At 41.1% G+C, this 14,445-nt stretch overlaps 1 protein-coding gene across 1 annotated transcript in view; it reads left to right on the top strand.

Annotated features, from left to right (window-relative positions):
• The window catches only part of LOC115138264 (WD repeat-containing protein 43), a 47,186-nt gene extending 37,159 nt beyond the window's left edge, over positions 1-10,027 (top strand). The window contains exons 16-17 of the mRNA XM_029674941.2: positions 5,707-5,765; positions 5,972-10,027. Of these exons, the coding sequence (XP_029530801.1) occupies positions 5,707-5,765; positions 5,972-6,112 (200 nt within the window). The 3' untranslated portion in view covers positions 6,113-10,027. The remainder of the gene's footprint in view (positions 1-5,706; positions 5,766-5,971) is intronic.
• Positions 10,028-14,445: the final 4,418 nt, after the last annotated feature.

Here is a 14,445-nt window from a genome sequence, read left to right as displayed (position 1 = left end):
CTCCACCACTACCACATCTACAGTAAAAAAAAAATCTGTTTATAGTGTGTATGTTATCGTGTGTGCGCGCGTCTGCCTATGTTTGTTGCTTCAGTCCCCGCTGTTCCATAAAGTGTATTGTTATCGTTTTAAAAAGTGTCTCTTCACCGTCCAGAACAGATATGTCTTGTGGTGTATGCGTGGGTGTCCGAGCTGTCTGCCAGTAGTTCAACCAAAAAGCTCGGTGCATTCAACATGTCTATACCTTGCACAAATACAAGTAGTGACTAAGTTAATCTCTCCTATACTTTGAGCCAGAGTCCTGTTCTGAGCCAATTGTAATTTTCCTAAGTCCTTTTTTGTGGCATCTGACCACACAACTGAATAGTAGTCTAGGTGAGACAAAACTAGGGCTTGTAGGACCAGCCTTGTTGCTAGTGCTGTTAAGAAGGTAGAGCAACGGGACTTCTCCCAATCTTAGCTACTTTTGTATAAATATGTTTTGACCTTGACAGTTTACAAAACAGGGTTTTGTCACCTTAACTTGCTCAATTATTACAATATTTAGTTGAGGTTTGGAGTTTAGTGAAGGGTTTGTCCCAAATCCAATACGTTTAGTTTAAGACATTCAGGACTAACTTATTCCTTGCCACCTGCTCTGAAACTAACTGCAGCTCTTTAAGTGTTTCAGTCAATGTAGTAGCTGACATGTATAGTCTTGAGTCATTGCATACATGGACACACTGGCTTTACTCAAAGCAAACAAAACAACCCCCACAATCTTTTTATCATCAATTTCTCTGTCATTTGTGTAAGTGCTGTGCTTGTTGAATGTCCTTTCCTTTAAGCATGCCTAAAGTTTGTCAATTTTACTATAAAGTAGCATTGAGTTTGGTAACCGGCTGATTATTAGTGGCAATATAATCTGCTAGTATCCTCAGTAATTTTCCATCCACCCCGGTCGGTTGTCATTGTTGATGGAGGAATAATTCTTTCATAATTTGGTCAGATTTACTTGGATGTGTTGTCAGCGTTTGTTGCTGGAATGTCATGTCGAAGTTAGCTTATTGTGCAAATGAAAAAATGATTTAAGTAGTTAGCATTATCAGTTGGTTTTGTAATGAATGAGCCATCTGATTCATCGAATGATGGAACCGAGTTTGCCCTTTTCCCCGAAATTTAATTTAAGGTGCTCCAAAGCCTTTTACTGTCATTCTTTGTCATTTATCTTTGTTTCATAGTGTAGTTTAGTCACATGATTTATCAATTTGCATGAAGTTTCTGCCAATTCCTTTTGCAGCCAGACTAATTTCACATACCTTTTGCCTCATCCCTCTCAACCTTAACCTCTTGCTCCTACCTGGCACGCAGGCGTCCCATCTAGAGCTCTGGAAATGCAAATGCGCTACGCTAAATGCTAATAGTATTATTTAAAACTCAAACGTTCATTAAAATACACATGCAGGGTATTGAATTAAAGCTACACTCGTTGTGAATCCAGGCAAGTCAGATTTTTAAAATGCTTTTTGGCGAAAGCATGATAAGCTATTATCTGATAGCATGTAACACCCCGAAAGACCCGCAGGGGACGTAAACAAAATAATTAGCATATTCTGCGCTACACAAACCGCACAATAAAATATAAAACATTCATTACCTTTGACCATCTTCTTTGTTGGCACTCCTAGATGTCCCATAATCACTATTGGGTCTTTTTTTCGATTAAATCGGTCCATATATAGATAGATATAGATATCGTTCTATGTAGACTGTGATAAACGGGAAAAAATAGCGTTTCATAACGTAGCGTCATTTTTTTAAATTCAAAAAGTCGACGATAAACTTTGACAAAACACTTCGAAATACTTTTGTAATGCAACTTTAGGTATTAGTACACGTTAATAAGCGATACAATTCATCAGGAGGCGATGTAAATTCTAAAGATGTCCGTCTCGAAAAAATGGAGAGAGCTCGACCAAAACATCCGGTCGGAGACCGGAGGGAATCTGTTCCCTTGTGTCGGTTTGACCAAGAATCAAAGCCGAATCAAATGACAAGACTCTAGACATCGTGTGGAAGCTGTAGGCAATGCAACATCGGCCTCGTTTAATTCGGTTCACTTTGAACAACTCCTAGGAAGTAGCGCAAGGATATTTATTTCCATTTTAAGTGATCAGATTTTCTTGCACTTTTCGATGAAACGCACGTTCTGTTATAGTCACAGCCGTGATTTAACCAGTATTATAAACGTCTAAACATACTAATCATATGCATATACTATATTCCTGGCATGAGTAGCAGGGCGCTGAAATGTTGCGCGATTTATAACAGAATGTTCGAAAAAGTAGAGGGTCGACTTAAGAGGTTAACATTCTTCTGTTCCTCATCAATCCACAGGGATATCTATTTTTATACTCATTTTCTTAATGGGTGCATGCTTATTAATAACTGGAATAAGCAATTTCATAAATGTGTTAAGTGCAGTGTGTTTGTTCCTCATTACCCACCACAGACCAACAAATATTCTTTACATCAAATTACTTCTTCTATGACCTCTTATACACTATATTAGGCCCAGCCTTTGTGACTTTGCTTTTCCTAGATATGGCTACTATATATTATGATCACTACAGCCAGCCAATGGATCTAGATACTGCTTTCGAGCCCATTTCTGTCGTATTAGTAAAGATATGATCAATACATGTTGATTTCGTTCCTGTGCTGTTTGTAACTACCCTGGTAGGTTGACTGATAACCTGAACCAGGTTGCAGGCACTGGTTACAGTTTGAAGCTTTTTCTTGAGCGGGCAGCTTGATGAAAGGCAGTCTATTTAAATCACCCCCTGAAAGTCTACCCCTCTGTTGATATCACATGCATTATCAAGCATTTCACACATGTTATCCATATACTGACTGTTAGCATTTGGTGGTCTATAGCAGTTTCCCACCAGAATGGGTTTTGGTTGAGGCAGATTAACCTGTAGCCATATCAACAACATTATTTAACATGAGATTGTCTCTTATCTACAGGAATGTGGTTCTGAATATAAACAGAACCACAACCTCCACCATTGGCATTTCTATATTTTCTGTAAATGTTATAACCTTGTATTGCTACCACTGCATCATCAAAGGTATTATCTTAGTGAGTTTCAGAGACCATCAGAATATTAATTTGATCTGTTATGTAGCTTAATAATTTGCTAGTATGTTTAACGTGGACTGTTTTGAGCGCTTTTCTTCTGGGATGCTTGATTATTTTCATTGCTTTGCTGGGAAACTTAGCAGAAGTAGATATGTTATTTGTTAGTGCAGGGTGAGCTGCTCAGTGTACTTCCTCATAGGGCACACCAGCTTAGTGCTAACAGTATAAATCTGGTTCATAGGTACATGATTACTGCATACAATAGCTGTAGGATTCGAGGCATTCGGTACAGGTAAAGGGACATACATTTGGTTACTTACATTGTCCACCAACACCCCTGGTATTTTGTACAATTGCTGAAGCATTATGCCAACTCAGTGTCACAGTGGTAGGGGTCACCTGAGCTGGGCTTGAGTCATTGATAATCATTGTCTCAATGCATCCTTATAATGCTGTGAAAGGAGCCAGGAACCCAAATTATTTGGGTGGATCCCAGCTGTGTAAAACGTGTTTTTGTTTCCAAAAGGAATTGAAATTGTCAACAAAAGTTTCACCCATTGCGCTGCAATAAACATTTAGCCAGTTGTGAAGAATGGTGCTGACCCCTAGAGGGGTCAGCGCCAGATATGATCTTGTTCTGTTGGCACTCCAAAAGGTCCCAGTTTTGTTCGATAATGTCCTTTATATATCCATAACTCAGTTTAGCTGGCGCGCTTCAGTCAATAATCCACTGTTTCCCTCCATCAAAATGCATACAAAATGAATCCCAAACGTTACTAATAAACTTATCCAAACACAAGTCAAACAACGTTTATAATCAAACCTTAGGTATCCTAATATGCAAATAAACTATACAATTTAAGGCGGAGAATAGTATGTTAATTGACGGAGATAAATAAGAAAACGCGCTTTCCTCCACCCGCTTGGAAACACTACAGCCAAAATGGGAGCCACCTAGAAAAACTACAATTTCTGGGTCATTTTTCCAAAAACCAGCCTGAAACTCTTTCTAAAGACTTGACATCTAGTGGAAGCCCTAGGAACTGCAATTTGGGAGTACTTGGGCTTATAATTATAGTACTAGCCGTTGAAATCAATGTTATGCTGAATGTTTTTTTGGGGGGTGGTGGTTTGTCCTCTGGGTTTCACCTGCCATATCAGTTCTGTTAATCTGACATAATTGTAACAGTTTTGGAAAATGTGGTGTGTTTTCTATCCAAATCTGCCAATTATATGCATATCCTAGCTTCTAGGCCTGAGAAACAGGCAGTTTACTTTGAGCACGCTGTTCATCCGGATGTGAAAATACTGCCCCCTATCCCAACAGTTTTTTTTTACATAAATATATAACTTTGGCCAACATTCATTTTAATGACATCGACACTTCCAATTAGTAAACGATTGTTCAAACTTGCCAAATCGAGGGATAGAAAATAGTTAAACAATTACTATGATGTATCGTCCCTTAGGATCAGCAATTACCTCAAAAGATAGAGGGGTTAGATTCATCATCCAAAATTTCAGCACCTCTAGATTTACTATGTAAGTTGAACAGTTTACCAACCCAGTCCCTGCAAATCCAAAAGTGCTCACCAGTCCTCAAGTGAGTCTCTTGTAGAAATGCCAGATTCTCCTTCAAACCCTTTAAATGTGTCATCACCTGCTTACGTTTCACAGGGTTGTTAGCCCCTTTGATGTTTCACGAAATGTACTTGATGGTATTATTCCGGGAACCCTGAGCACTCCCGTTATACAGTCCTTTCATTAGAGCATAGAGTGGAAAAGCAATGAATACCCCAGGACAAAACACTGAAAAGACAATGGCATTAGAACTGAACAATTCAACCTCCTGCCCCTCACCCCAGACAATACCTCCCCAAAAGAGGTACAAGCCTAAATAGAACATGTTTTCTCATTTTGAGAGTGCGGCGTTAAACCCACAGTCCCGCACTTTAAAGTGGAGAAGCAGCTCCCTCGTCCGATATTCTCCATCTACTCATGGAAAAAGTGCACTCGAATATCAGGGGGCCTCTCACCGTCCCGGGGCTTGGGTGCAGTGACCGGTGGGCACGATCAATCAGGGGCGTCTCGTACATGGCAAGAATATCCTTCAGCAGCCCATTGACTAAATCCGTGGTGCAAGGGCTAGTGATTTTTTGTTGTTGTAAATGTTAACATCCCAATTTTGCGTTAACATCCCTAGTGACTGTTACCTGTGTAAATGTAGCGGACCTATGTATTTGCTTTAGGGAAGAATCACATCGAGCAGCCAGTCGAGATCCCCCGTCACAGCCTCAGTTCTTAGCTCAATTGTGCTGTCAAAGCGAACAGGCCCTGAATGTCAACTAATTCAAATGTGAATATGTACTTTTTCACCCAACAGAATTTAAGAGAAAGGAGCTTTTTTACAGTTTAGTTCCCTCACCTCTCTGGTCTGTTCCATTTCTCTGGCCATCTCTCCCCCTTTTCTGTGGTATGATTCATGTCTCTCTGATGTAATAAAGCTGTTAAGTGGTTCTGTAAAGTGTCTCAACTGTGGCTTTGTGAATGACTGGTTTTTGTCTTGTCCCTCCGCTCTACAGCCTCCTCTGATGAAGACAAGGCTTCAGGCGATGAAGGTCTTCCAGACGAAGATTCTGATGTAAGTGGTACTGAGACAAAGGGGCTGTGGGTGGGAAGGAATGCAGATGGGTTGTGAAACGCCTACTCAAGTTTTATATGGCGGTTTTGTAAAGCAGGCTTTTGCCCTTGAACAAACACATTCTCACAGATCATTATGTTTATTGTTTGACTTGTGAACTGCGGTCTGTTACTGAGTTGGGTTGACCTGGGAATTTGTCTGTGCAGAACTGGGAGGAGGATGGCATAGAGGATGAGACTATGGAAGACGAGCATAGAGAAGAAGAGACGGAGGAAGGCATGAGGATGGAATCCAAAGCTAACGGTGATTCCGACATGGAACCGGGAAACGAGAGCGAGGAAGAGTGATGCTCTTCAAAGGAAACAATCTCAAAATGAACACACAAAAATGGACCGGAGATTGATGTACTTTTTATTTTCATGCTTTGTTTTTATTGTATCAGAACATAAATGGTTATACAAAAAAAATGGACAGGCAGTGGGTGCGTGTGACCGGCTGTGAACGAGGCCTATTCCTTTCCCGGGACAGCCAACAAAGGCGGGAACGTGTTATCCCCACAACCAAGCTGAAAGCCCCATATTTTGAATATTTTCCAGATATTCAAGACTCATGCTTCTGTCCCAATCTCCTCCTTTCTCCACTTTGTCTGTGGTTCTGGGTGTAAATCAAGTGTGACCCCCCCCACTGCTTATTCCAGAGAAATGGTGGCCTTGCTGCCTGACATGGGATGCATCCAAATGGCTCCATATTCCCTACATACAGTTGATGTCGGAAGTTTACATACACTTAGGTTGGAGTCATTAAAACTAGTTTTTCAACCACTCCACAAATTTCTTGTTAACCTGTCTAGGACTGTCCGGAAACCCTCGGCAACAGCCCATGAAATTGCAGGGCGCCAAATACAAATCTCATAAATACAAGTATTAGGCACCATTTTAAAGATAAAGTTCTCGTTAATCCAGCCAGTGTCTGATTTTAAAAATGCTTTACAGCGAAAGCTCCACAAACGATTGTTAGGTCACCAACTCACAGAAAAACCCAGCCATTTTTCCAGCTAAAGAGAGGAGTCACAAAAAGAGATGGCAATTAATCACTAACCTTTGATCTTCATCAGACGACACTCATAGGAATTCATGTTACGCAATACATGTATGTTTTGTTCGGTAAAGTTCATATTGCTATCCAAAAATCTTAATTTACATTGGCGTGTTACGTTCAGTAGTTCCAAAACATGCAGTGATATTGCAGAGAGCCACATGAATTCGCAGAAATACTCATAAATGTCGATGAAAATAAAAATTTTAGACATGGAAATATAGATACACTTCTTAATGCAACCGCTGTTTGATTTTAATAAAACTTTAAGGAAAAAGCATAATCTGAGAACGGCGCTCAGAGCCCAAACCAGCCAGAGAAATAGCCGCCATGTTGGGTAGTCAACATTATTCATGAACAGTATTATAAATATTCACTTACCTTTTGATCTTCATTAGAATGCACTCCCAGGATCGCAGTTCCACAATAAATGCTTGTTTTGTTAGATAATGTCCATTTATGTCCAATAGCTTCTTTTGTTAGGTCGTTTGGTAAACAAATCCAAATGCGCGATCTGGTCCTTTCGGACGAAACATTCAAAAGGTTATATTACAGGTCGAAGGAACTTGTCAAACTAAGTATAGAATCAATCTTTAGGATGTTTTTATCATAAAAGTTCAATAATGTTCCAACCGGAGAATTCCTATGTCTGTAGAGAAGCAATGGAACGACAGCTACCTCTCAAGTGAAAGCGCGTGACTGAGAACGAGGCTGAAGGCAGACCACTGACTCAAAAGAGCTCCCATCCGGCTCCACCTCACAGTAGAATCCTCATTCAAGTTTCTAAAGGCGGTTGACATCTAGTGGAAGCCTTAGGAAGTGCAACATAACCAATATCCCACTGTGTATTTAATAGGGGTGAGTTCAAAAACTACAAACCTCAGATTTCACACTTCCTGTTTGGATTTTTTCTCTGGTTTTTGCCTGCCATATAAGTTCTGTTATACTCACAGACATCATTCAAACAATTTTAGAAACTTCGGGGTGTTTTCTATTCAATAATAATGTTAGCATCTGGGACTGAGTAGGAGGCAGTTCACTCTGGGCACGCTATTCATCCAAAAGTGAAAATGCTGCCCCCTATCCCAAAGAAGTTAACTATAGTTTTGGCAAGTCGGTTAGGACATTTTTCCAACAATTGTTTACACATTATTTCACTTGTAATTCACTGTATCACAATTCCAGTGTGTCAGAAGTTTACATACACCAAGTTGACTGGGCCTTTAAACAGCTTGGAAAATTCCAGAAAATGATGTCATGGCTTTCGAAGCTTCTGATAGGCTAATTGACATCATTTGAGTCAATTGGAGGTGTACCTGTGGATGTATTTCAAGGCCTACCTTCAAACTCAGTGCCTCTTTGCTTGACATCATGGGGAAATCTATCTGAAAGGCCGCTCAGCAAGGAAGAAGCCACTGCTGAAATGTCTTCTGGTCTGATGAAACAAAAATAGAACTGTTTGGCCATAATGACCAAACATAACTTTTGGAGGAAAACGGTGGGGGGGAGGGAAAACCATCCCAACCATGAAGCACAGGGGTGGCAGCATCATGATGTGGGGGTGCTTTGCTGCAGGAGGGACTGGTGTTCACTTAATAGATGGCTTCATGAGGAGGGAAAATGATGTGGCTATATTGAAGCAACATCTCAAGACATCAGTCAGGAAGTTAAAGCTTGGTCGCAAATGGGTCTTCCAAATGGACAATGACCTCGAGCATACTTCCAAAGTTGTAGCAAAATGGCTTAAGGACAACAAAGTCAAGGTATTGGAGTGGCCATCACAAAGCCCTGACTTCAACCTTATAGAGAATTTGTGTGCAGAACTGAAAGTGTGTGCGAGCAAGGAGGCCTACAAACCTGACTCAGTTACACCAGCTCTGTCAGGATGAATGGGCCAAAATTCACCCAATTTTTTGTGGGAAGCTTGTGGAAGGCTACCAAATACTAATTGAGTGTATGTATTCTTCTGACCCACTGGGGAATGTGATGAAAGAAATAAAAGCTGAAATAAATCATTCTCTCTACTATTATTCTGACATGTCACTTTCTTAAAATAAAGTGGTGATCCTAACTGACCTAAAACGGAATTGTTATTAGGATTAAATGTCAGGAATTGTGAAAAACTGAGTTGAAATACACCTTGGCCAAATATATTTGTACTTCTGACTTAAACTGTAGCTCACTACTTCCTCTGGCCCGTAGTGCTCAGGTCGAAATTAGTGAACTATATACGGTGCCATTTTGGATGCAACCATGACTAATAGATAATGTCCCCTTGCAATGTAAATCTGTATGAAAGCTGCAGTGTTTGTAGGTGTCCCCAGCTACCCCCCAGAATCCTTGAATTAAGTTCAGTCTCCAACTGAACCGTTTTTCTCCCAACCCTCTTCTGTTTGTCCTTCACTCCTTTTGTCCAATGAGTTTTTCAGGGCATGGAGATCATTCCACGGCTTAAAATCATAGCTTGAGGGGTGACCAGAGAAAATAATTAACTTTGCTCGATTAGGTGAATTAATGGGTTTTCAGAATGGTTGCAGCTCATTTTGTTCATTTACACATCGGTCAACAAATTTGATTGAAAATCACTCTCCTTGTACTCAGCTGTTGTTTGCTACTTTACTTTTTCTTGAGAGGAAAATACAACTGACTGAATGTTCCTTGACATAGTTTTGTACTTTGTGGGCAGACAAAGTTGAATTGATATAAATTATGCTCTTGGGACCTCTTATTTACTGATTGGTTATTCAAAAAAATGCAACCATGGGTTAGTTGTACAATAGAAACAACCTGACGGGGGTACTATTTGGGGCTGAGATGAGCAGGGTTGCACGTGTATAAGGACAAACATTAGTCATCTACAGAGCAGGTAACCTAAAGCAAGATTTAAAAATACTCCATTAGGACAGAAGGTGGAAAACTACAACAGTTGAATCTACTAAAAGGCGGGAAAGTTTAAATCTCTTCACACGTTACAATGTAGGATAATCTGATGAAAGGCACAGAAAATAGAACTAACAAAAGATTCAAGATAGAGTCTGCAGGGCATTACTGTCAATAGCAATGTTTCCATGCAAGTAAAACAATACCGTATTTAAAACAAAAACGAAATCATGACAGCTGTAATGTAAAGTGTTTTTGTACAATTTTATAAATGCTGACAGATCATTTGTCTGACTTGGTTGGAACTTTTTGTGTTAGTAAATGTAATTATGCGAGAAGTGTTGGTGGAAATGCCTATGTGCAGATATTGATAACCATATCGACATAAACTTGGAGTCATGTTATTACAAGCGAGTTTATTAACAAGAGCATCAGCGCCGTCGTACCCACAGCAACTATTAAAACATTACCAATCCAGAAACCGTGGATTGATGGCAGCATTCGCGCGAAACTAAAAACGCAAACCACTGCTTTTAACCAGGGCAAGGTGACCGGAAACATGGCCAGATACAAACAGTGTAGCTATTCCCTCCGCAAGGCAATCAAACAAGCTAAGCGTCAGTATAGAGACAAAGTAGTCTCAATTCAACGGCTCAGACACTAGAGGTATGTGGCAGGGTCTACAGTCAATCACGGATTACAAAAAGAAAACCAGCCCCATCGCGTACCAGGATGTCTTGCTTCCAGACAGAGACTAAACAACTTCTTTGCTCGCTTTAAGGACAATACAGTGCCACTGACATGGTCCGCTACCAAAACCTGGACTCTCCTTCACTGCAGCCGACTGTGAGTAAAACATTTAAACGTGTTAACCCTCGCAAGGTTGCAGGCCCAGATGGCATCCCCAGCCGCGTCCTCCGAGCATGCGCAGAGCAGCTGGTTGGTGTGTTTACGGACATATTCAATCAATCCTTATCCCAGTCTGCTGTTCCCACATGCTTCAAGAGGGCCACCATTGTTCCTGTTCCCAAGAAAGCTAAGGTAACTGAGCTAAATGACTACCGCCCCGTAGCACTCACTTCTGTCATCATGAAGTACTTTGAGAGACTAGTCAAGGACCATATCACTTCCACCCTACCTGACACTCTAGACCCACTCCAATTTGCTTACCGCCCCAATAGGTCCACAGACGAAGCAACCACACTGCCCTAACCCATCTGGACAAGCGGAATACCTATGTGAGAATGCTGTTCATAGACTACAGCTCAGCATTTAACACCATAGTACCCTCCAAACTCTTCACCCCGCCCTGTGCAACTGGGTGTTAACTCGAAATGACACAACGACAAGGTTCCAGTTTAACAAAGTTTACTATACCGTATGAACACACTCAAAGGTAGCCATTACACTCAAGGCTAGGTCCATCAACAACAAGACTCCCTGCGCAGGTGCACTCTTGACTGCTTGATAGCCCCGTAATAACAGAAATATAGGGATACTTAAAACATGAACTTAACAATCTCCCCTTTTCTTTAAAGACAAATAAAACAACATAATTAAATGTCCCAAGTATTTTTCAAGATCCCCATTACAAATGGGTTGTGTAACAGGTTTTATTTATATTACTCAAGCTGCCACTTTCCATTATTGAGAGCCTGTAGGAGCACAAGACCAGATGCTCCTTTTTAGTCAAGACAGTCAGCAAGCTGGATTCTCTGTGCTTGATTAAGTTCCTTGATGCTGCTGATCTCAAGATGAAGTCTTTTCTCTCAGACTTGGTTGATTTCACAGCATCAACTAATGAGTAGTTGTCAGTGGCACAAACTACAGGTAGAATGTGCCATTTTGTCTCACCAGTGATAAGCTCTGAGAACAGAGTTGCAAGAAAGATTGCATTGTCAATTCCATCCGCAAGAGCAAATGTTTCTCCAGCAAGTGTGCTTCGGACAACCCTTCTGATCCTTTTTGACTGCCGACAGATAGGTGAGAATCTTCCTCCTTCACCCGCTAACACGATTAGATGTGCACCTTGTGTGCCTCCTCCATCTATAAGGTTCCCTAGCGAAGCATCACTGAAGACAACTAGTTTCAAAGAGTCATCTTTTCCAACATGCTGAAACTTTAGTCACTTGTTGTGATTTCAGTTCACAAACAACTTTGTTTGCCTCATGAATGGTTTGTGCAGTGGCGTGTTTTGTGTTAGATTCCAAGTTGCAACCATCAAACATTGCATCAGGTCTACTCTGTCTAGCAACCCATAAAATGTGTCCTATCTTTGACCTCAATTGATCAGCTTAAATTCCACAGAGAGGGGAATTCCTTTGTACAGCTCTTGAAGATATAGCTCTCCTGTTGCATCAGCATTGTTCCATCAACTGTAATAAACTCTATGCCAACATAAACATTATCATGCTCCTCATGGCCGACCTGGAAAACAGCTTTGAGATGTGGAATCACAGTTGTAGCAAAGGTCTGTGAGCCACCCCAGATAAAGTCATCAACATGACAGGCAAGTACTCCAGTCACATTGCAGCCTTGATCAAGCCAATAGAAGACTGCAGGATCCACTTGTGACATTTTTCCACCTGTATTCAGCATTGTTGCCTTGACTTTGTTGTACCAGTAGAGTAATTCATCTGCCAGGCCATACACACACTTTTTTAGTTTCCACAGTGTTCTTTCGCTTCGGGCGGAGGTCGGACGTGAATGTCCCTTGACAGCTCTTGTTCGCTGCAAAAATTGCAGATTTGATGTCTATGGAATTAAGTTTCCATTTTTTCTGGCAGATCACTGACATCAGCGATATGAGTGACTCTGAGGCGCATGTCGGTGAGTCTTTTGGGAGTTCTGTATCAGCCAGCTCTTCAAAACCTCTAGCCACTAGACGTGCTTTAGGCACTATTCCAGTTAAAGAATCCTTAAGGGTACACACCCACCTTATTGAGACACAATTTGGGCCAATGTCTTTGAATTCCTCAAACACTCAATTTTTTTTTTTCTCCAATTTACTTAGCTCACCTAGCTTAGCTGAGTCAAATGACACGTCCTTTGTTTCAAGTACATCATCATTTTGAATGTCATTCTGTTTTTCTCGATTTTTCCATTGGTTCAATTCTGAGATTATCTACAAGTGACAGGTCAGCTGACCCTGTTGTACCAGAAAGTGTAGCTGGTTCAGAGTACTGCAAGTTGAACCAGTTCTGGTGTTTTCCTTTGGCTTTTCCTGCTCGCCCAATGACTGTTGCTGTATGTGGAATACCACTTTCTCTGTCCATGTATTTAACAGTTTGTCCAGTTTTCAGATTGGAACAACCATGTTGTCTTAACACATGTAGCTGTTGTTGATTGTTTTCCTCATTTGAACGCTCAACAGTATTATCTGTGGCATGGTTGAAGGTCTCTGCTTCATTTCCTGTGTCAGTTTCAGTGTCCATATCATTGGATGCGACATCTGGTAGGTTTGTCTGTTACTGTGTCCTTTTTGTCATTTTCATTAGGAGGCTGATGCAGCAACACCCCTCCATCTTGTTGATCATTTACTTTCCGCAATCTTGAGTGATGCACCCTGACAATGATGCCTCGCGAATATCACCACACCATCTTGGCCAATGACTACTCCCGGTCCTTTCCACTCTTGACAGTCAACTCGTTCGTAGTACACTTTGTTTCCAGTCTCGTACTTCTCATCGGTGGGTCGAAGCTGTTTCCGCAGAGCCCTGCAAATTCTTTCTGAGCACTCTGCTTCAGTGAATGCTTTTCTCGCTGCATGTAGTTCTGAAAGGTGCTGTCCCACCCATGCACTCACACTGGTCCCTTCTAGTGCTGGTGGCTTGTCAACCAGTACTGAGGGAAGATGAGGGTTCTACCCGATCACTAGTTGGTATGGGCTGTAACCATGAACATTATGCATCAAATTTTTTGCCATCAAAGCCCAATCTAGGGCTGTGTTCCAGTCACATCCATTGTCTTGCTTCACTTTCAGCATGATCTCTGTGAGTGTTTGATTGTGTCTCTCCAGAAGTCCTTTGCTCCATGGACTTTATGCAGCAGTTCCATGTTGAAGTTCTCTGCCATTTCTCTTATTTTATTATTATTGAATTCTCCATTGTCACTGTACAATTTCTGCGGCGGGCCATGCACACATATCCAGGAATGAATGAAGTGCTTGACGATTTCACTGGGTTTCTTTGTATTCACAATGCTTCCAGCACTAAGGCGTGTGAAGTGGTCGATTATGTGAAGGTACCACACACTGTCCGTGTGCATGCAGTATCAATCGCAGCAGATCCTAAGGATTCTACTATAAAAATCTCAGTATCAGACGCAGATTCATTTGAAAACAGTGTAATGTTACACTGCTCTCTCTGTTTACATTTCCCTCTGTTAGTTTAACTTGTTCATTTTTATGAGGACAGTCTTTAACCCAATGGTAAGTGCTTTAACAAATAGCACATTTTGATCTCCTTCCATATTTGTCCAGTGGATTTGTGCGGGGAAATGGCGCCCTCTTCTGGTTGTCTTGAGAACGTGACTTGTTAGCGACTTTTCTCTGCTGCTCAGTGTAATATGCTGCATCACTCACTTGCATTCTGTTATTGGCACGGCAGACGTCTTTTCACCAAAAATAATTTTTAGTGCCAACTTCATGGATGCAAAAGTCAGCACAGTACAAGCAATCAAAGCCAACTGTTTCTCCCTACCATCT

The sequence above is a fragment of the Oncorhynchus nerka genome, linkage group LG12 (genome assembly GCF_034236695.1).
Source record: "Oncorhynchus nerka isolate Pitt River linkage group LG12, Oner_Uvic_2.0, whole genome shotgun sequence".
NCBI lineage: Eukaryota > Metazoa > Chordata > Actinopteri > Salmoniformes > Salmonidae > Oncorhynchus > Oncorhynchus nerka.
The sequence above is the reverse complement of the archived record's forward strand: the minus strand, read 5'-3'. Positions and strand labels throughout refer to the sequence as shown.